General features: G+C 33.9%; 1 protein-coding gene across 1 annotated transcript in view; it reads left to right on the top strand.

The window, feature by feature from the left end:
- The window catches only part of CFAP69 (cilia and flagella associated protein 69), a 58,671-nt gene that overhangs the window by 19,611 nt on the left and 14,907 nt on the right, over positions 1-24,153 (top strand). The window contains exons 6-15 of the mRNA XM_069461647.1: positions 1,458-1,556; positions 5,342-5,491; positions 5,598-5,775; positions 7,940-8,063; positions 10,618-10,666; positions 10,758-10,879; positions 13,144-13,360; positions 16,022-16,186; positions 19,119-19,237; positions 21,131-21,249. Of these exons, the coding sequence (XP_069317748.1) occupies positions 1,458-1,556; positions 5,342-5,491; positions 5,598-5,775; positions 7,940-8,063; positions 10,618-10,666; positions 10,758-10,879; positions 13,144-13,360; positions 16,022-16,186; positions 19,119-19,237; positions 21,131-21,249 (1,342 nt within the window). The remainder of the gene's footprint in view (positions 1-1,457; positions 1,557-5,341; positions 5,492-5,597; positions 5,776-7,939; positions 8,064-10,617; positions 10,667-10,757; positions 10,880-13,143; positions 13,361-16,021; positions 16,187-19,118; positions 19,238-21,130; positions 21,250-24,153) is intronic.

The following is a 24,153-nucleotide window of genomic DNA, read 5'->3' as shown; positions in this document are numbered from 1 at the left end:
GTTAGAAGACATTTGTATTATAAATACATGGTCCGTTTTTTACTGTCAGCCTGCTTTTTGCTTAAAATTGGTCACCTGTCTACAGAACACATTACTGTCTTATGTGAGGGCAGTATGAATTCTTAGCTTTAGATGAGCTTCCCTCGCTAATTACTGACTGCAAGTATTGCTTTTCTGTCCCTTATTTTTTTAATTGCCAGAAACATGAGTTTAAACTAAAATAATTATATGTAGGATGAAGTGTTAAACAAAGGCTATTCATGATTTTTAATAATAACTTCCAATTTCTATGATGTACTAGTAAGTTATAGTACATTTTCTTCCAAATAATACATAGATATTTCTGACTTAGGAGCAGGATTCTGGGAGTGGATTAGTGAAGAAGTTGATACTCTGCCCTAAGATTATAAAACAGGAAATTATAAGATATTATTCAAATTTACAGAGAATAAAAGGGTGGAGAAGCAGATGAGAAACTCGAGAATTTCCCATAAGCCTGAATATTTGGGTAGTTTTATTAGAAATTTGCAGTTGTTCTTGTTGCCTAAAGCTTTTTAAATCCCAGTGATTCTCCAACTCCAAAAGAAGGGTCCAAAAATAAAATTAAATTAAGAGTTAGAATAATCTTGAAACTGTCTTTTGCAGACAGATTCCTAAAGCAAGGGTCAGGCTTTTCTTTGTGCTTCTTCCTTTTGTCCACTTGTTTCCCTACTTACTGACCACCTCTAGAGATGAACATTATACGACTGAAAAGGAACCCTTTCTATTCCCCAACCTTACCCAGATAACTTCAACATAAAAGTATTATATTTGCCCATAGGGCAGACTGTCTTAAAACCACACTCTCTTTCAGTCTGCCAGCAAATTGAAGAGCAAAGCTCACCTGGAACTTCTTGAAGCAAAGAGTGTATTATTAAAGGCAATAAATTACTGACTCTTTAGTTAGGGAGAAAAATACTAGCCCATACCTTGCCAAAATAATAATAATAATAGCTAACACATGTAGAACACTATGTGCTAGACATTGTTCTCAGCCTTTTTCTCCTATTAACTCATTTAATCCTCACAATGATCCTAAATGTAGTAATATTATTATACCTGCTTTATAGATGAGAAAACTAAGACACAAGTTTACATAGGTAGTAAATGACAGAGCCAGTATTTAATCTGACAGTCTGGTTCCAGCATTTACGTTATTAATCATCATTGTTTTCTTCCTAGGGAAAAAAAGCCTGGATTGATTAAAGGGCCAAATATATAAGGATAGGTCCAGGGTATTGTGTATGTGTATATGTATGTACGTATATATGCATATATGCAAATATATATAATTATACATAATCCAGTGTGAATCTCTGGGAATATTTTTAATAATCATCATGTTAATATTTATGCTTAAATTTGAAAGTAAGCTTATAACAGTGTTATTAAATAGCACTCATTTATCTTTCTGGCAGGTGACTTAATGAAAATACCAAGTTCTGAATTGAGGATACAAATTTGTAAATGTATTGTTGATTTTTATCATGCAGAACCACCAAAGAAGCATATTCCAGGTAAAGTCTGCAATGGTCCTTTAGTAATAGTTTGTGTATTAAAAGGACAGAATATTCTGTCTCATTTTTCTTTGAATTTGAAAGACACGGTGGACTCATAAATGTAACACATTAAAAATAAAACTTTTTTTTGTAATCTTGAGCTCTTCAGTCGTCCTAAAAAAATTTCTATATATATTTCTTTCAGTTTTAGATTTGCATATTTTTATTCTGACAGTAAATATTTATGACACAATTTATAAAGTCACACCCAAATTAGTTTAATTATAATTATTACTATTCACTACTGTTATTTAGTACTTCTGATAAATTGTTTATTTTTTAAAATTATTTTTCTAACATATTTTATGATTATTCATAATATCTGTCCAACCCAATTAGATGTTAAATTACTAATGCTGGTGCCATTCTCCATCATGTTTGGGAAAGGAGTTCTGTACATTACAGCTCAGGGATCTTAATATATAATGGTAAAATGGACCTCACTGAAATGGGGGGGATCAAGACAGGGGGCACTTGCACTGTGACAATGTAATGTTATTTAAGACATACTTCATACCTTCATAGTTTCTGTACTTTATAATCAATCTAGGAAGTGAGAGAAGATATAAATAATATTTTTAAAGTTATATGTTCCTTAATATAGGTGGAAATAAGAATCTGTGGTAGTTCAGAGAAAGATTATTTATGACTAGGGAAAAGTGGGAAGACATAGGAATTAGAGAAATGAATAAGGAGATTATTAAATGTCAAATTTGAACTTTTGATGAGATAGACAGGTAGAAGTGTTTAGTAGATAATAGACATGGATACTAAAAGCATACAGGTTTGGAATCCACCCAAATAGAGATGAAAATTGAATCCATTAGAATGGTTGAGTTTGCCGGGAGATAAAGCATATAAACAGCAAGGGACCAAGAATGACATCATGGAGAGTACCCATACTGAGGTTTAGAAAAAATGATTCAGAGAAATTAGCAGTGAAGGGAGGTTCAGGCTGGGCGCGGTGGCTCACGCCTGTAATCCTAGCACTCTGGGAGGCCGAGGTGGGCGGATCGTTTGAGCTCAGGAGTTCGAGACCAGCCTGAGCAAGAGCGAGACCCCATCTCTACTAAAAATAGAAAGAAATTATATGGACAGCTAAAAATATATATAGAAAAAATTAGCCGGGCATGGTGGTGCATGCCTGTAGTCCCAGCTACTCAGGAGGCTGAGACAGGAGGATCGCTTGAGCTCAGGAGTTTGAGGTTGCTGTGAGCTAGGCTGACGCCACGGCACTCACTCTAGCCTGGGCAACAGAGTGAGACTCTGTCTCAAAAAAAAAAAAAAAAAAAAAAAGGGAGGTTCAAAGAGGAGGAAGACCTAAAGACTGCCACGTTTTGTGCCAATGAATGAAATGTTTGAGGAAGGAGGAAGTGGTTTCAGTGTTAAATGCTACAGAGGCTTCTGTAATTGAGGAATGAAAAGGCCAAGTTAATGTGGTATCTGAAAACGTGTAGTTAATATTTGACAGATCTATTGACATAAAGTGGTCATTATAGATGCAAGATTAAAGAATGAGAGGATTGTGAGGGTAGAGGCAGTCAGTAGGTTTGATAGTGAAGCAGTAGAGGCAGCTCATGAATGCAGACTTATATTTTAAGATCAGAATATGAAGAGAAAAGAGGAAGATGGAGAACAGCTCAAATGTAAAAGAAAGGGTATTAAGGTTTTGATGTTTTTAGGATAGGAAGAAATGATGTTTGTAGGCAGACAAGCTAGAAGCTGGTGAGTGGGAAATGGAAAGTCAAAATTCTCAAAGAGGCCGAGCGCGGTGGCTCACGCCTGTAATCCTAGCACTCTGGGAGGCCGAGGCGGGTGGATCGCTCGAGGTCAGGAGTTCGAGACCAGTCTGAGCAAGAGTGAGACCCCGTCTCTACTAAAAATAGAAAGAAATTATCTGGCCAACTAAAATATGTATAGAAAAAATTAGCTGGGCATGGTGGCGCATGCCTGTAGTTCCAGCTACTCGGGAGGCTGAGGCAGGAGGATCGCTTGAGCCCAGGAGTTTGAGGTTGCTGTGAACTAGGCTGATGCCACAGCACTCACTCTAGCCCGGGCAACAAAGCAAGACTCTGTCTCAAAAAAAAAAAAAAAAAAAAAAAATTAATTAATTAATTAATTCTCAAAGAAAACATGAGAAGATGGACTTAAAAGCACAAGCTTAGAGTTAACCTTGATGGAATAACAAGCACCCTTCAAAGAATAGGAGACAGATGGTGTAAGAGTTAAGACAGAGGAGTGTTATGCTGTAAAGAAGTGAGATTGACCTTAATTTGATCAAGCTCTGAAAATTAGGAGTTTTACTGCTCTCACTAACTGTCACACAGTTTCAAGAGATGGGCATGGCTAGACATCTGAGACCGCAGCTGAAAACTCCTCAGTAAAGTAGTTAACAGAGACATAGCCCTGGAGGCAGGAATCAAGTCCATGAGCCTTACTAGTACTATATCCTTCTATGGAAACATACTCTCACTAGAAAAAGATACAGTAAGTATGAAGTACATTTTGGCCCATCCATGATAGACTATTATGCAAATAAAAAATCATGATTTTGGAAAATGTTTTACAGCATGGGGAGAAACTTACAATAAAAATTTTAGTGTCTACAGTAGAATATAAAATTCTGTATATACTGTGTTATCAAAATTGTATGCATATATTAAAGATATCAGCAGGAAATAATACCAAAATGTTAATGTTGTTATCTCTAGATGGTAAAATTATAGGCAATTTTTGTCTTCCTCTTCATACTTTTTAAATGCCTTTTTAATTTCATTCAGTGAGTTGCTAGGGCATACCATACAGAACCCATCACAGCAATGGACAGGGCTTTACCCACAACCAGAGATCAACATCTCAGAACTAGGTCAGAGTTAAGGAATCTAGTTGGTCTCAAAAGTCAGATAAATGAGATCACTAAGCGAGAAAATAGCCTCATCTCAAATAAACAAGTATCCTCTGGTGTTTATTTAATCCCTCTCATTGAATGTGGTTAGGCAGACACCTGCATCAAAAGGAGAGGTAGTGTTTCTTATTGGTGCTAAAGCAAAAGGAAATTCTTATATTAATAAGACATGTCACCAAGAATCAAGCTCCCCTAAAATACCATTAAATTCAATAGCAATTATCAGAGCAGCATTACATTTTTCACCTCTTATTTCATCGTGGACACCACATAAATGTCTCTCGAAAGCACTGAAGTAAGGCATTGGCCCAAATAGTGAAACTGAATAGTGAAAACATTCAGTATGTGTAATGATGCCATTTTCCTTTATGGAAAGTCATATGTACTGACAAATAAGAAATATTGTTCTCTTTTAGAATTTAAGATGTATCCCCAAAATTTGTGGTCCTATTTCAAATGATACACCAGGGATCAGCAAACTGTGGACACCAGGCCAAAATAGACCCACTGCTTTAAATAAAGTCTAGTTGGAACACAGCCATGCCTATGTATTTTTGTATTGTTTATGACTACTTTCTTCCTACAATATCATGCTACAATGTGCTACACAGTTGAGTAGTTGATAAGAAACCTTATACCTACAAAGCTTAGCATGCTATCTGGCCCTTTACTAAAAAAATTCGCCCATTCCTATGCTACATAATTCTTAAATGCCATATACTTTTTAAAGGTTGTTGGTTATTGCTATTCCTTAATGATAGATAACTTACTCATTCCTTTGGTCTCAATGATCATTATGTGAGATAACTGTATATATTTATTAACTAATTGTTGTTAGGTTACCAGCAAGCTAGTTCATCATACAAGATTCAAATGGCTGAAGTTGGAGGATTGGCAAAAACAATGGTCCAGGCAATGCACTTGCTTGAAAATCAACTTGCTGAGAAACTTTGGGTATTGAAAGTTCTACAACATCTCTCAACTTCTGGTTTGTATAATATTATTAAGTTTGAACACTTTATCATCAGCTATTTTTGTTTCCATCTAACAATGTCAATATTATAAAACAAATAATTTTTAAAATTTATTTTCAGAAGTTAATTGTACTTTAATGATGAAAGCACAAGCAGCCAGTGGAATTTGTGCTCACCTCAATGACCCAGATCCCTCTGGACAGGTTCTATTTCGTTCATCAGAAATACTTTGGAACTTATTGGAAAAATCTTCAAAAGAAGAAATAATACAACAGCTTAGTAACTTTGAATGTTTGCTGTAAGTATATGTGGTTAGATAGGAATGTTTTTTTAACCTTAAAATAATAGCCAGTGACACAACCAACATCTTTGTTTGAATCTGTATTCAGTTAGACTTTTGATTCATGTAATAGCTATGTTTCAGGACATATTTTTTGTGCCATGATATAAATGAATCTACACAATAACAAGTGCAGATTCTTTCTATGTGGAAGGCTCTCAGTTGGTTATTAAATTATGCCTTTGAATCTATAACATAAAATTAGACATTTAGAAGAATTATTTATTCAGTAAATCTAGTAAGTGTTTACTCTGTTCTAGATATTGCAATAAGCAGTAGCAATAAAATGTGAGTAAGTCTTCAAGTTGCTTATTCACTTATTCAACAGATAAATATTGTCTGTGCCAGGTTCAGTACTAGGCCATAGAAATACACTTGAAAATAATATAGGCATGGTCTCTATTTTCATGGAATTTAAATTATGCTAGTAGATATAGGCAAATAAATAGACAACTAAAAGAAATTATACTAAATGTTATTAAAGAGATTATTGGGAGATACCACACATTTTTCAGAAAGTGAATCAGCACACTTTATTTGCAAGTGACCAAAAACCTAACCCACCTGACTTAAGCAATGTAGCAAATTTATGGCCTCATGTAGCTACAAAGTCAAGGGATAAAACTAGTTTCATGTGCAGCTTTATTCAAGGCTCAGCATAACTTGGTCTCTGTTCATCTCTCTGCACTGTCTTCCACTGTGTTGTTAGCTTCACCCACATGATCCACATAGTAAGACCTAGTAAGTGTAGGTTCACATCGTATCAACCTCAAATCAAGCAGAAGAAAAGGCCTGTTATCCTGAAAGCTCAGAAAAAATTTTTTGAATCGAGTCTTTGTTGGCTCTGAATGGTCTGATGTTGGTCAAATGCCCATTCCAGAGTGAATCATTAATACTAATGCCAGTGGAAAGAATGCTCTGTCTAAAAGGTAGCTAAAGGCAGCTTCATGGGACCAAAAGTCACGGAGGAGTAAATGCCTAAATAAAAATAAGGATGCTGTTAACATAAAAAGGACAAATGGGTCACAGAGGCCAAAGCAACAAATGTCTACCGTCTACTGTAGAGGGAACTTCACCCAGAGTTGGAGAGTTAATAACTGCTTCCGAATGAACTCCAGTCTAGTATCTGTGTGATAAATAGGAATTGGCCACACAGAAAAGTTTTGCATGCAGAGAGCATCCTAGATAGGAGGAACAGAAGTGAGAATAGAACTTATCAAAATCAAAAAACTGAAATTCAGTATGATGAGAGCATAAAGAACAGGGTAGAATGGTGAGAGACAAGGCTAACAATGTTAGCAGGGACTGTGATGTGAAATGCCTAATAAGCCTTTTAATAAGGAGATAGGGCTTTATTCCAAGACCAAAAGAAGTTTTAAATGGCTTTAAAAAGGAAAATGATGTGATTGAATATTTTAAAGTGGTCACTTTGACTGCCATATATAGTGTGGTTTAGTGGATTCTTGTCTAGTACATAGTGAATTAGAGGCAGATTTGTGGAAAAATTAGAAACACTTTCAAACAAATAATAGTATATTATAAAAAGGAAGATTTTGTTGGTAGACACTTAAGTAGTATTTCCACAGAAATATGTGTTTTAGTTTGGCCTGCTATAACAAAGTACCATAAACAAAATTGCTTATAAACAACAGAAAGTTATTTCTCACAGTTTTAGAGGCTAGAAGTCTGAGATCAGGGTGCCAGTGTGGTTGGGTTCTGGTCAAGGCCCTCTTCTGGGTTGCAGAGTGCTGACTTCTTGTAACCTCACATGGAGGAAAGAGAATGAAAGAGTTCTGTGGGGTCCCTTTTATAAGGGCACTAGTTTAATCATGAGGGCTCCACCCTCATGACCTGATTACCTCCCAAAGACTACACCTCCTAGTACCAACACATTAGAAACTAGGGTTTCAACATATGAATTTTAGTGGGACACATTCATTTGATAACAATATGATTTTTAAAATATGATTTTACTTTCTAGGGCTTTGAAGGAAGTATTTAAAACAAAGACTACACCTCCTAGTACCATCACATTAGAAACTAGGGTTTCAACATATGAATTTTGGTGGGACACATTCATTTGATAACAATATGATTTTTAAAATATGATTTTACTTTCTAGGGCTTTGAAGGAAGTATTTAAAAATCTGTTTATGAGAGGTTTTAGTCATTATGATCGTCAGCTTAGAAATGATATATTAGTGATTACTACAATTATTGCTCAAAATCCTGAAGCACCAATGATTGTAAGTATGAATCAAATTGCATTAATTTTAATTGTGGAAGTGGTGGGAATGGGGGAAGGGAGTCTAAATTATGTTATAATATTTATGTATTTTGTTATAATGCCAAGTTATGCTGTAATGTCATGATGGTCACCAGTATACTTATCACTCTGCCAGTTCTTTGCATTCCTTTGGGAGTTTGGCATCCTCCTCATATTTTGTAATTTATGTACATATTTACCACATATGATGTTTTTCTTTCCTTCCTGATGATTCAGATTTCCATCTGGCATGATTTCTCTTTCCCTAGAAGAACTTCATTTACCATTTCTTATGGTGCTGGCTGCTGGCAACAAATTCCCTTAGCTTTCTTTCATCTGAAAATATCTTTAATTCATCTTAATTCTTTAAGTCTATGTTCACTGAATACAGAATTCTAAGTTGAAAGAATTTTTCTTTTGGCACTTTCAAGATAATGTACCACTGTCTTCTGGCCTCCATTGTTTCTGATGAGAGTTATTCGTTATTTCAAATCACTGTTTTCCTATGTATAATGTATCATTTTTTTTTCTGTATGTGTTCAAGGTTTTCACTCAATCTTTGGCTTTCAGAAGTTTTAATATGATGTGCCACGGGCGATCTTTGTATTTATCCTAGTCAGGGTTCATAGAGCTTCTTGGATATATAAATTTACGTCTTTATCCAGATTTGGAGAATGTTTTCAGTCCCCTCCCATTCTCTCTCCCATCTTCTTGTGGGACTCTAATTACTTATATGTGTGACCTTTTGATACTGTCCCACAGGTTTGTTCACTTTTTTCTATCATTTTCTCTCTGTTCTTCAGATTGGATAATTTGTATTAGTCTATATATTTAAATTCACTGATCATTTTTTAAATTTCCATTCTGCTGTTAATCTCATCCAGTACATTTTTTATTTCAGATATATTTTTCAGTTTTAGAATTTACTTTTGATTCCTTTTTATAGTGGCTGTTTCTCTGCTGAGAATTGCTATCTTTCTAGTCAATGTGAGTGTCTTTACTGTGGATTCTGATTTACTCCTCTGAAGAGTATTTTTTAATTAATATGCACTTTACTTGATTATACACATCCCTGTGGAGGATGGAAACCCAAATCTCAGTTCAGTTCTTCTAGCCTGGTATGCTTGACTATTCCCTGCACTTGTGTGGTTCAGAGATTTAAGAAGAGTTTGTACATAGAATTTGGGGTTCTCCCTCTGTGGTTCTCTCCTTTATGAGATTTCTCCCTTCGCTTTCCGTTTCTGTGGTTCTTCAAGCCACTAAGACCACAGGGTTACTGATTTTTAGCATCCTGACAAGGTGCAGAACATGGCCGGCTCTCAGGCCAAAAGCCATATTTTTAAAAAATGAGAAATACATAATGCCATTTCCTTCTTCAAAATCCTAACTTTCTTACAGTGTCTGCTTACTCTTGGTCACAAGATAACTTTTACATTTTGTTCAGAGTTTATAATTGTTACCAGCAGGAGGATTTATCTTATAGGATCTACTCATGCATACTAGATACCTAGCCTCCCCATATTTTATAATATAAAAGTCATCAAATGGATGAAATCCTAGAAAAGAGATCTTTGGGAACAATCTTAACATGTCAACCACATACTTTTTAGTTGTACTTCAAAGACCTGGCTGTGAAGGCATCAACTCCCTATCATTATAGACATCAAGTGGTCCTAATATAGGAGACATAGAATTCTTACTGTACAAATAGGGAAACAGTCCGTCCTACATAGCATCCTAGTTAAGGGTGCAATTTGTAGGTAGACTTTATGTTTCTCTGGAAGCCCCTGGTCAGTTAGTAAATTCTCATTACTGTCTTTGCAAACACTGAAATGAATTTCATGAACATGAGTCAAAGGAATAACATCCTCACCATTTAAAGAAACCACATGGATCCTAATGTAGAAGGAATGTAAAGCTATAAGCTCAAAAGTCCAGGGATTGCTCCTGTAAACTTTTCTTAATGTGCAAAGTCCAACTAGAATATCTCTATCAGGAATGAATTCCCTCATGCTGAAATGTTTGCAACTCTGGTCATTCTTCAGGGCTTTTCATGTGAGGCAGCAACTATTTTGTTATCACTTAGCCAAATATTTGACATAATGAGAATGATTGGAGTAGGGGATGGGGTGGTTAAGAAGAAAAACTGTTGAAAACAACTGGATTTTCCTCCCTTACTGTGTCACTTGATAGTATAGCTAATGAATTACAGAAGTAACTATGAAGGACTAATACGTTTTGGGTTCTTACCGAATTTTAAACAGTATCTTGGAAAATATTCGTAGAATAATATAAAATATTTCTTAGAATTTACAGAAGCAAGTTTAAAATTAAATAAATTGCAAGGTTTTCTGACTATATGCTCTCTTTTTTTTTGCTTTATCCCCATACTATTATTAATGCTTTATGAATTCAAAAGAATGACAATAGGGAATTTGATAAATGTACTTAAGTAGTAGGTAAATTTGGCCATCTGTATCTTAATTTCCATCTAATTAATTCATTGTTCTGCTTGTTTTGTGTATTTCTATTAGGAATGTGGCTTTACTAAGGATTTGATACTATTTGCAACCTTTAATGAAGGTAAAAACCAGAAAACTTTAAACTTTTTATTATCTTGAGGAGTCCTGGACATCATTTCAGCTTTCATTTTACTCCTTTTTTCCCCTCACAGTTAAAAGTCAAAATCCTTTGGTAAAAGGACTTAAGCTTTCTAATTCCTGTGAAGATTTTGAGTTGAAGAAATTGCTATTCAATATAATTGTGATCTTATGTAAAGATTTACCTACTACACAGGTAAAGAGTAATCAAAACAGGAAAATTAATAAAAATTGTCTCACTTTGTAGTATAACTTTTCTAAAGTCCGCATTACAAATCTTTCATCAACTCATATGTTTACCATAGAAAGTAACAAACTCTTACTGGCCTGAATTTTAGCTTTTAAAATTTTTCTTTGCTAATCTGTTATTAAACAGTAAAATACTTAAACCACATAAACCAAAGAAACAGTAGTGGAACCTGAGTTTTTTATTAATATATTTAGATCTCCTGAATAAGAGAGCATAAAATGAAAGAAGTTCCACATAGGCCCATCCAACCTGATCATCTATCTCTGACTATAGTAGTAACAAGGGATGATTTAATGCTTGAGGAAATTGCTAACCTCTGTGATGCCAACCTCAAATTCTTATGAACCTGCTTTTCCCCCACACAAACCTGTTGTCTTTAATTTTTTCTTATATATAAATTTACCTTAATGCTTGGTTTCCTACATAACAGCATGATGTAATTTAAAGAACACTGAAACTGAACTTCACTTCTGGCTTATCACCTTCCACTGGCTATGTGGCTTTGGCAAAATTACCTTATCTTTATGGAGTTAGTTTCTCATTCTGTAAAAGAAAGGTTATACTACTTTGGCCCTGGTCACAGGGCCGTTGTGAAGTTAAAATGAAGGCTTTGTATACTATAAAGTGATAGGAAAATGTATTACTAACAATTCTGTTAGTTTAGTTACTTGCTGCAGTAAGTGAAATTTCCTTTTAGTCCTAAAACTCTTTCAAGCTCCAAAAGATTACCATGAAAAAGAAGTGGAAATTCATTCTGTTAATATCATTACCAGTAATCTAAAGGTAGGGTAGTAGAGCGGTAAAGGCTTTAGTCAGGTGGAACCCCAGTGCCGTCATTTTCTAGCTGCATGACTTTGTACAGGTTGTTTGATTTCTCTTAAATCCCAGGTAGCTCAACGTCTACCTCATGAGATCATAATGAGGATTTAAATAAGCTCAGCATTTTCTTAGTAATACTACTTTGAAGAACGTATATTTTTTGAAATGCTCAGAAAAAGAGAAATTGTCTTTACAGTTATAACTTTATTATTGTATCAAAAAATATATACTATGTAGAACTTAAATGTATTTTCTGAAATGCCAAATAGAAAATCATTCCATAAAATGTGGTTTATTATTACAGTGCAGTATTAAATAACTATTAAAATAACTATAAAGACACTAAATAAAATTTATATTACAGTTTATAAATCTTGATTGAGCAACATTTTATAGGCAACAGAGTCAAGTAGCACAAAGACTATGGTGAGCTTCTTAAAGCACTTTGTGAGTAGCAGGATCAATAATTTTTTGATATCATATATTGATGGCCCAGTAATAGTAGTCATAACGAATATGTGCACTATCATTTGTAGTTCACTTGGTATTTTAAAAACATTATCAATTTAATTCTCATAATAGTGCTAGAATTAATAGTTATTCCTGTTTTCTCAACTCTAAATCTTGCATTCTTTTCATGCAGACTAGTAGACAGTTTACAAAAATTCATAATGGTTAGTGTAAAAAAGTCTTTATAGAATAATGCCAAATTAAAGGAAAATTAAACATAATAGAGCACATGGTGTTTAATTCTCTTATGAACCATAAATATACATCAATCAGAATTAGCTATAATATTAATTCTGTTGTCATAATAGCTATACATTTTTGTCTTATTTTTATTGAAATGATGGATTGAATAAAATTTTAAAATACTAGGCAAATAATGAAACATGGCTTGTGACCTGACATTTATTTGATGGAATGTTTGTATAAGTTCTGTTGTGTTTGATTAAATATTTGTTGCTGTCGTTACTTCAGACAAAATTGTTTTTTATAGTACAAAACTGAGTCTGTGAGATGTTTGCTTTTTTAAAAATAAGGAAAAGAAATGCCAGTACTTTATTTATCCCAAATTTTCTGCTCCTAAGATTTTATTGTAAACAGAAGCTAAATTACATATATGAGCATAGACAAAAAATTAATGTATATTTTATGTTGTTAGCTAGAGAGTGCATACCTCAGAAAAGACGGTCATAACTGTTATTTTTATATAAGTTTTTGCTTTTGTTTTTTGTGGGTTTTTTTATACTCATCAGAGATTGGAGATATTTAAGAAGGAAATATTTTGAAATGATCAATAAAACTTCAAAGTATAAATCTTTTATTTAACTTCTTAGATTAAATAATTTTATTATGTTTCTAACAGTATCTTTTGCTCTTTCTCATAGCTATTAATTGAGGGCAAAGTTGTTTTGGCTTTGTTTACCTATGTTAAAAAGCCTGAGAAACACAAAATAATTGAATGGTCTGCAGCACAGCATGAAGAATTACAGCTGCATGCAATCGCCACTTTGTCATCAGTGGCTCCTTTATTAATAGAAGAATATATGTCATGCCAAGGAAATGCTCGAGTTCTTGCATTTCTGGAATGGTGTGAGAGTGAAGGTGAGTGGCCCTTCAAGATTTTTGTCAAAATTCTAATCTTCTATTTCAACTGAACTCTCAATATATGCATAGAAAAGGCAATAAAATTAATTAAAGAGAAATTTTAAAATGTAGATCTGTCTTTTAATATATTTATGTGTTTTAAGAAAAAAAAGATTTCCCTTAAAGTCAGATATTAATAGTAAATGCCATAAGTATAACACCTAAAAGAAATCATACATATAATCTGATTTAATTTTTTGTATTATTAGTCCTAGCCAAAAATTATATTTAGGAAGGAAATAAATCCTAGTAATGTTTTAATGCATTTATTCATCAAATATTTATTGAATACCTACTAGATACCAGATACTGTTTTGGCTGCCTAAAATAAATAAAAATCCTTACCTACATAGAACTTAAAATCTAGATCTCTAGCCAGAAGTAAAGGCTCCACATGTAGTCTATCAAATTAGCAGAATCCCAATTTGTATTGTATTATATTTTGGTTCTCAAAAAGGAAATAAGAAATACATTCATGTTTTTAAAAATGTTATAAGAAAGAAAATGCTTTTTTCCTGGTAGTGATTTTGCTCTGGAAATAATTTCGTATGACGCATTTTCATTAGATCAAGAATATCACTCATTTATCCATGGGAGAGGAAAAAAAATTATAGCCTTTTTGTTCTCTAGTTTCTAATATGTTGAGCTACTAAATTTAGTCTTGTTAAATTATTTTCCACTAAATAAAACAATTTTTCTGTCTACCCTTTATATCATTTATGTTTTCAGAAGACTATAAGGCAAAAGGGAAAATGCTGCCTAACAAGAGGAAGACTGATAGCTAACAGTTATTGAGAACCTACTATATGGTAGGCCTTAAACACCTTACAAGTATTAATTCATTTAGTCCTCCCAACAAACCTAGGAAGTATAGGTACTACTATTATGCCTGTTTGTCAGATGAGTGGAACTCAATGTGAGAAGCTACATTACTTGTTTCTGTCCAGAAGTGGTAGAGTAAGGATTTAATACAGGCTCCAGAAACCACACATTTAACCACCATATGCAATACTCAGAGCAGTATTTTGAACTGTTTCTTTTAGCTTGAAACTTAAAGCTACTTCTAAAAGAACCTTTTAAAGAAAACATATTGTAAAGAAAAGAAGACTTGCCTTGCTATTTATAGAGACCTAACATATGGCTATAGTAATTAAAATTATGTGGTACTGGCTCAGGGACTAGACCAATGGCATGGAATATATGGGAGGTTGGCATTATCAGGGATGATATTGCCAATCAATGAGAGAAGGTTGGTGCTGGGGCAGTTGGCTGTCCATATGAAAAAGTAAAAATTAGATCCTTTCACTTTGTTAAAAAAAATCAATTGCAAAATGAATGTGAAAGACCTAAGTATGAAAAGTTAAACTGTGAAACTGTTAGAAGAAAACATGGAAATATATCTTTATGATAGACATCAGAGTAGGAAAAGATTTCTTTAAAAAGACTCAAGAGCTGCTCACGTCTGTAATCCTAGCACTCTGGGAGGCCAAGGCGGGTGGATTGTTTGAGCTCAGGAGTTCGAGACCAGCTTGAGTAAGAACGAGACCCCGTCTCTACTAAAAAAAAAATAGAAAGAAATTAGCCAAACAACTAAAATATATACAAAAAATTAGCCGGGCATAGTGGCGCGTGCCTGTAGTCCCAGCTACTCAGAAGGCTGAGGCAGAAGGATCACTTGAGCCCAGGAGTTTGAGGTTGCTGTGAGCTAGGCTGACGCCACGGCACTCTAGCCCAGGGAACAGTGTGAGACTCTGTATCAAAAAAAAAAAAAGACTCAATAGCTTAAGCTATACAAGAAAAGATCAATGAACTTAACTGCTATAAAACATATAAATGTCTGTATGACAAAATCTGAATGAAATACTAATCTACAAATTGAGAGAAGACACTTACTATCCCTGTGACTGATAAAGGATTAAAATCCAGGTTCATAAAGAACTCCTATATATCAACAAGAAAATAACTCGGTAGAGAAGTGTACAAAGAATAGGGACTGCCGCATCACAAAGAAAACCCCAAATTTCCAAAAAACATTTAAAAACACTCAATCACATTGGTAATCAGGGAAATGCAGATTACGATAGCAACGAACTACCATTTCACATTTAACAAATTTTGGGGGAAAATCAATTAGTCTTATTGTTTTTATATGGGAAACAATTTGGCAACTTTAGTAAAATTCAATGTGATTTTACTATATGATTCTAGTGTTACCTGGAGAACATGAACCAGAATGTTTATAATAATAGTTTGTACTAGTGAAGAATAAAGTATGATTCAATTTATAAAAATGAATACTGAAAGCAACTAAAATACATAATCTAGATCTACTTGAGACAATGTGAATTTTAAAAACAATGTTGAGTAACAGAAGCAAAAGATACAAACAATGTGATACATTTGAGTAATACTTTAAAACACATATTCTGTTCTGGGAATACAAGGAGGAAGGGGAAGGGGATATATTTTATTTCTCTAAAAAAAACTAAAGTAAATAAGACAAAATTTTAACATCTGTTTAAACATATAGATATATAAGATATCTGATATTTTGTTTATTTGAAATGTTTTTGTTTTAAATTTCTTGATTTAAAGTAAATTATTAATTTTTCTTCACAGATCCTTTCTTTAGTCATGGTAACAGTTTTCATGGTACAGGTGGTCGTGGCAACAAGTTTGCCCAGATGCGTTACAGTTTAAGACTTCTGAGAGCCCTGGTCTACCTTGAAGATGAGACTATCAACACAGATCTTTGTGAAAAGGGAGCAATTCAGCAAATGATAGGTAAAATATAACATGGTAATTTACTGATGAAAGGGGAATATTTATATTATTATAGATTATTATATAGATCATATAATACTATAGATTTTGTTTGAAATATTTTTCTACTGATTTATTTTGTCTTTTTTTTTTTTTTTTTTTTTTTTTTAAGCAATGGAGTCTTGCTATGTTGCCCAGGCTAGTCTCAAACTCCTGGCCTCAAGCATTCCTCCTGCCTCAACCTCCCAAAGTGCTGGGATTACAGGTGTGAGCCACTGTGCTCAGCCTTATTTTATCTTTATGACTGAGGAACTCCTGAATATTTCTTGATTTTTATTTCATATTAGAAAAAATATCATAATCATTAATCCTTTAAACACTTGTTTCCTTAATTCAGATACCATTTCATTTAGGATTATCTTTATATTTTTTTAAATTGGCTATTGCTATGTTTCCTTCTTTTAGTGATAAGATCACCACTTTTGGCCAAGCCTTTTGGAGCCATTTTAAAAGAGGATAACATTACATTTTCCAGTGCATTTGGCTTACCAGGACACTGGTATATACAGAAATGTACAGAGGAGTTTCTTTTCTGATATGAAATATTCTATGCTAAGTCACTTTATCCCCTAAAATAAGTACATTTAATCACAGTGTAAAATTCAGAGCCCCTAAATAAAAGCTGCTTTACTTTTATTTAAAAAATACAGTCCCCCAGCCCTCACCTTTCCTTAACTTTGAAAAGAGCTATAATATTTCATTCATTCATAGCCAGTGATTGCTGCATGAGTAGATGATATAATCTGCTAAATGTCAGTTAATTACAAATAGCTACTCAAAAATCTTCTATCTGTTAAATTAAAGTAAATGCCTACTTTTCCATCATTTGTGGAGTGGGGTGATAGCCTCCTATAATAATACTGGTAAGGAAAAAGAAGTATATTGAAAGGGGAGCTAGGCAAAAACATGTACCTTCTTACTGAGTTTGCTTAGGATGACCAAAACTGAAACTATATTTTATCACTCTTGCGCATATTCCATTGCACTAAACTCAGTCTTAAGGTCCCAGCCTAACTGGAGGAAGTCCTGGAAATGCAATCTTCCTCTGTATGTCTGGGAAGAAATCTTAATCCTACCTGGGCTGGGGGAGTAGGGTAGGGAAGAGGGAAAACAAATAGCAATGGTTTTTCTCTTCTTAGAACATTTCCCCTTTAACTGGAAAAAAAAGCTGATCTCTTTATCATGTTGAGTTCTTGGAGACAAGGACTTTATCTCACTGAACCTGACACAGTTTTGTAGCAGTAACATGCTCAATGAGCAGTAATTACATTTTAAACATAAATATTTATACACTTTCTATGTAGACACTGGCGTTATAAACATGTATAGAGCAGGACACTGGGGACCTTGCCCTTCCTTGATGAGAACAAAAGAATATCATAGAAAGATAGCATATGTTACCCTGCACCATCAATCAGGTACTTAATGAGTAGTACAGAGAGTAAATGTTACAGAAACTTAAGAGGCTTGGGTAGTTTTTAAGGCTGGGCAGTCTTAATAGAATCCTGTGAGAGTAAGGGCAGTTTCAGGAGGGGATGGCCTTTCGAGTAAGGGGATAGCATGAGCAGAGACATGGTGCTGAAATATGCACAATGATGTGTTCAGAGCTAGTTTAAGTGAAGCAAAAGTTTTATGAAGACAAATGATATGAAATAGGTTAAATTGTACAGTCAGAAGCCAAGCTGGAGAGTTTTGAGTAATGAACTACAATTTGAACTTCATCCTCTTTAGGCACAAGAGCCACAAAGGGTTTTGATCAGTGAGGTCATGTGTCCAATGTTGTGTTTTAGGAAGAAGAATCTTGATGCTGAGTAGAACAAGGAGAAAAGGTAGAGGCAGGGAATTAAAGGGTACTTAAAAATGGAGCAAATAATTCAGTATTAACTTACTGTGTGTTACAGACAGCAGGGAAAGTTACATGCCTACACCCAAGTAGGAAGGAGAATGAGATAATCTAGAAAGGAGAAGCAGACCTGTGACTGGCAGGTTGCATTCCTAGAAGAGAAACATAGGCCCCTCTGTCCATGGAGTTCCCCTTCACTGGGCCTACAGCAGGCTTAACTAGCCTCCCTAGGGTCTGATCCCCCACTTGTGATTCAGCCTACAGGACCAAGAATAGTCCCCCAGGGCCAGGCTGTGATTTTCATGGCCCTTCTACTTTGGAACATAGCTTCATACTTTCCTGCTAATGCCAGTGACCCCTTTAACACAGGGAAAAAAAAAAATGACTTTTGTTTCTCATTTAAAGCTTAAAGGAAAATTCCTTTCTGAGGCAAAATTTTATCATCAGTATCATTTCATCAGGGTTAGCAGCTGTTTGTAAGTCCTTTTCAGTTTTGATTAGAAGCAAGGCAGGGATTTTAAAGGACATGGAATGCTGTTACCTACAGTTGTTGAAGACACCTTCAGGTAGACATAATGAGAAGATGAAGAAAGAAATAACAGGAATAGAACACGTACTAGAGAGGTCTTCCATGTTTGCTTAAAATTGACCCTGTTAACTATGAGGAGAGGAAGAGATGAGATAAACTACAATCAGGCATTTTTGTCATATATTTGCAAAGGCACTCATCTCTCATGAAACTGCATGTTTTTAAGCATAATTTGCTGAGTTTTTATCCGTATCAGGTTGTTAGGACATCTTTAAATAACACTCCATTAATTCTGTACTAGAATTTCTACGTATGTGGGACTACTGATTGTATTGAAAGATCAAGGAATCCATTTGTCATCCTCTGTCTACAGCTTCTAGGTTACTACACAAATGAAAATATCCCCTTCTAAAATAATTTCTTTAGCTGAAGAAATTATTTTAGAAGGAATTTCCAAATAGTAACTGATCAAAATAAAAAGCGTCCAATAACTTTACATTCTTTAAACTTTTTCATACCAGGAATCTTTAAAAATATAATAAGCAGGCCTAATGAAAAAGAAGAAGCCATTGTTTTGGAAATCCAGTCTGATATATTGCTTATTTTATCTGGTCTTTGTGAACATCATATTCAAAGGAAGGTATGTATACCTGTGAAAGTTTTGTTCAGATCTCCCGGTCACCTAACACTGTAAACTGTTATAACACTTTTCTAGTAAGTGCCCATAATTTTTTTTATCTTGTGAAAATTTAATTTTTTAATAATTAGAGTATAATTATATACAGTAAAAGTACAGGTTTTAAATATGTAGTTTGATAGGTTTCGATGAATGTATACACCCATTTAATACCCCAGTTAAAACAGAATATTGCTATCTCGCTAAAATTTCCTCATTGCCTTAGCAGCCATCCCCTCACCCACCTCCAGGAAAACCGCTATTTTTTTTCTATTCCTGTAGATTGGTTTTGCCTATCCTTTAATTTTATATGAATGGAATCACATAGGATTTACTCTTATGTCATCCAGCATCATAGTTCTGAAATGTATCCATGTTGTTGCATGTATCAATAGTTCCTTGCTTTTTATTGCTGAATAGTATTCCATTGTATGAATATACCAAAATGTTAATCCATTCTTCTATTGATAGGCACTGGGGTTACTGCCATTTGAGACTGTTATGAATAAAGCTTCAATGAACCTTCTTGTACTAGTCTTTTTGTGGATATAATGCATTCATTTCTATTGAGTAAATACTTAGGAGTGGATTTGATGTATCATAAAGTAGGTGTATATTTATAAAGAACTGCCAGTCTTCCAAAGTGGGCTCTATCATTGCAAATGTTATTTGGGGTTTGAGTTGGGTTCATACCTAATACTGAAAGTTAGAACAAGCGCTTAATTCCCTTTGATCTTTTTTAGTTCCATGGTAAACTCTGAGTCTCAGAGATTGATAATTTAAATATTTAACAGCAAGAGACAGAATTGGAAAGATAAAAACCAAAAATGGGCCGGGCGCGGTGGCTCACGCCTGTAATCCTAGCACTCTGGGAGGCCGAGGCGGGTGGATCGCTGGAGGTCAGGAGTTCGAGACCAGCCTGAGCAAGAGTGAGACCCCGTCTCTACTAAAAATAGAAAGAAATTATATGGACAAACTTAAAATATATATATACAAAAAATTAGCCGGGCATGGTGGCGCATGCCTGTGGTCCCAGCTACTCGGGAGGCTGAGGCAGTAGGATCGCTTAAGCCCAGGAGTTTGAGGTTGCTATGAGCTAGACTGACGCCACGGCACTCACTCTAGCCCGGGCAACAGAGTGAGACTCTGTCTCAAAAAAAAAAAAAGAAAACCAAAAATGATGAAAGTTTCAATAGATAGGTTTTGGTAGGAGGCAACAGGAACAGTGAATGCATGCTTAGCACCAAACTTTGGTGCAACTTCTTATATTCTCCCACCCTGTGCCTGTGCTCATCTGGAAAAATAATCATAATCTTGCTTACTGAGAACCAGAACTGAGCAAGACAATGAGAACAACAGTTGGTAAGGGGAACATATTAAGTGGTAATAACTTCATATAAATTATTGGAGGTTTTACTACCAGTTATATACTTATTTCTCTCTTGGGATTATTAGAAAATCATCCACGATTGTTATTACTATCTAGTATTGATCTCATGTGGTGCTAGACTATATTTATTATAACATGGAAGAAAATCATGGGGCAAGTCTTATGATTGTTTTTTTTTTTTAAAAAAAAAAGGGAGAGAGAAAGGGAAAAAACAATCTAAAGGGACATTAAGCTGGCATGTTGATTGATGACCTCTCTTATAATGATTAGCTTTATAATAATTTGTTTTAAATTCCTGAGAACAAGTATGAATTTTTTAAATTACACTAAAAATGCTATTTAATATTTTCCTAATGATGTTGCTGTATTTCTCTGATAAAAAAAAATAATTTTAGGGGACAGGATAAAGTGGGGAAGGAGGAGATTATTTATTTCAATAAATAATTTTAAACAAATCTCTTAAACAGGAAATTTTTGGAACTGGAGGAGTAGATATAATTCTTCATGTAATGAAAACAGACCCAAAGAAGTTACAGAGTGGCTTAGGCCATAATGTACTTCTTTTTAGTACATTGGACAGCATTTGGTGAGTATGACTGTAACCAAGTTAGGTAGAATCACAGTACAGTCATGTGTCACTTAACAACAATGGGGATACATTCTGAGAAACATGTCCTTAGGTGATTTCATCTTGTGCAAACATCATAAAGTGCATTTACACAAACCTAGGTTGGTACAGCCTACTACACACCTAGGCTAGATGGTACAGCCAATTGCTCCTAGTCTACAAACCTGTACAGCATGTTACTGTACTGAATACTGTAGGCAGTTGTAACACAGTGATGGGTATCTGTGTATCTAAACATATTTAAACATAGAAAAGCTACAGTAAAAATATGGTATGAAGGGTAAAATATAGTATACCTGCGTAGGGCACTTACCATGAATGGAATTTGCAGGACTGGAAGTTGTTCTGGGTAAGTCAATGAGTCAATGGTGAGAAAATCTGAAGGTTGAGAAAGAACATTACTATACACTACTGGAGACTTTATAAACACTGTACACTTAGGCTACATTAAATTTACTTTTAAAATATTTTTCTTTCTTCAATAATAAATTAACCTTAGCTTACTGTAACTTTTTAAATTCATAAACATTTTATTTTTTTTAATTTTTGACTTTTTATAACAGCTTAAAATTAAGTGTACACTGTACTGTTGTACAAAAATATTTTATTTCTTTGTACACTTATTCTATAAGCTTTTTCTATTTTTAGAAAGTTTAAATTGTTTTTACTTTTTAAAATTTTTTGTTAAAAACTAAGACACAAACATACACATTAGCCTAGGCCTCTACAGGGTTAGGATCATCAAGATATCACTAGATGATAGGAATTTTTCAGCTCTATTATTATATAACCTTATAGGAACACAGTTGTATGTGCACTTGATTATTGACCAAAACATCAAATGTCATTATGTGGCCCATGACTGTATGAGAAAATTATTAATACTCTGTAGCTATGGATGCCAATTTTCTTCCCTCAAAACCATGTCAGAAAGATAACTCTTCTCTATGCCTTTCTCTTTTAGATAGTCCAAAAATGACACTCAGGAGTGTCCTTTGGAAAACAATTTTGCCCATCACTCAAATACAAACCCACTCATATCTAAACTTAAATCCCTGGTCTAGGAAAAACACAGGTACCTACTATTGCTCATACAGTATTATTCTTATACTCGAAGACTATTGAATTCCTCATTCATCTTCTCTTCAAGGAGTTGAAAACCAATTGATTAGACATTTCCTAATCGATACCATTTCACAAACTTTTTAACATTCCTAATGGCAAAAAATACTGCTTTTCTTAAGCATTAATTGACCATATTTTGTTTTGGAGAAAATTACTTAACTTCTTTATATCATTAAACTTAACATATTTCTTTTGTTCTTTGTTCTTTTCTTTTGCCAAATTTATGAGAGACATACTATAACACATTTAGTAACAAAACTCAGATGAATATTGCTTTCCATAAGATCAAGTAACTAGATTTACTTGCTGCAAGTTCTCTGTATATGTAGAGAGCTAGACTTCTTAGCTCCCATCCAGATACACAGAGACAATGGGCCTAATTAGGTACTCTGTTTTTTACTGTAGAGAAGAGAAGCATACAGTGATAATATGATCTTTTTTAAGTTTCAACAGCAAATTATTTTGACCAAAACACTGTATTAAGCCTAATTTAAAAAGTCAGAGATGAGTATTGATGGATAACCACCCTTATTATTGAGCAATATATTTGGATTCAGAGGTTGTTGCAGAAAATGTCTTGATGTTTCCTAATCCCTTCTTTAACACATCTCAATTATACCAAAATAAAAATTAATAGATTAATGATTTTATTTCTGTGTTTTATTGTAATACAATTTTTTCAAATCCTTTGGATAAGAGATAAAGTAGATGTAACAACAAGTAAATGAAGCATAAGTCATTTTATCTCTATTGTATTGACACCAAATGCATACCTTATAACATTCCAATTTAGTATAGGAAATACTTTCAACAGATGTCAGAGTGGAGTTTCCGCTCTTATTCCTGATTTGCTTTAAAATATATAAAAACATCTTAGAGCATTCAGAATTATTATTTTTAACACATAAAAGTTAACTGGAAATATAATCTACTTGTCATCTTTTTTGGGTCTAGTAAATACATAATTATTTTCTAGTCATTAGTACATATAATTAGTCCAGGTTTATCACTTACATTCTTATAGTTTGGCTTGTGTTTTTTTAAATGTGTTTTCCAAATATTTTTCTCTTTAATGTGCATGTCATCCTTTACGCATATTATAGCACATTGTCACAAAATTATCACAAAAATACCCATGCAACCACCATCCTCATTAAGATATATAATATACTAGCACCCCTGAAGGCTTCCTCACACCTGTCCATCTCAATTTCCCCTCCTACTCCCCAGAAGTAACCATCCTGATTTCTAATACCATAGATTAGTTTTGCCTGTTTTTTAATTAGTGAAATCACATAAGATATATTCTTTTGTGTCTGACTTCTATTTTCATGTTTGTTAAGTATGACATTAGTTTGCTTATTAGTTTTCATTCCTGTGTAGTATTCCATCATATGAATATCACAATTTATCTGTTCTATTGATGGGCATCTAGACTTTGTTTTTTAGCTTGTGGCAGTTTGACTAATACTGTAACAAATATTTTTGTGCATATATTTTATTACATATGTATACGTATCTTTGTCAAGTACATATCTAGATGTAAAAATCGTTGAATATCTATTTGGCTTTAGGAGATAATGCCAAATTTTTTTCCAGTGTGATTATATCAGTTACACCTTTCCAGTAGCGTGGAGATTTTTCTTTGCTCCCTTACCAACACATTGCATTGTGAGTATTTTTAATTGCTGCCATTCATTTGGACTTGTATCATTGTCTCATTGTAGTTTTAATTTT

Source organism: Eulemur rufifrons, chromosome 29, assembly GCF_041146395.1.
Source record: "Eulemur rufifrons isolate Redbay chromosome 29, OSU_ERuf_1, whole genome shotgun sequence".
In the NCBI taxonomy this organism is placed as follows: domain Eukaryota; kingdom Metazoa; phylum Chordata; class Mammalia; order Primates; family Lemuridae; genus Eulemur; species Eulemur rufifrons.
The sequence above is the reverse complement of the archived record's forward strand: the minus strand, read 5'-3'. Positions and strand labels throughout refer to the sequence as shown.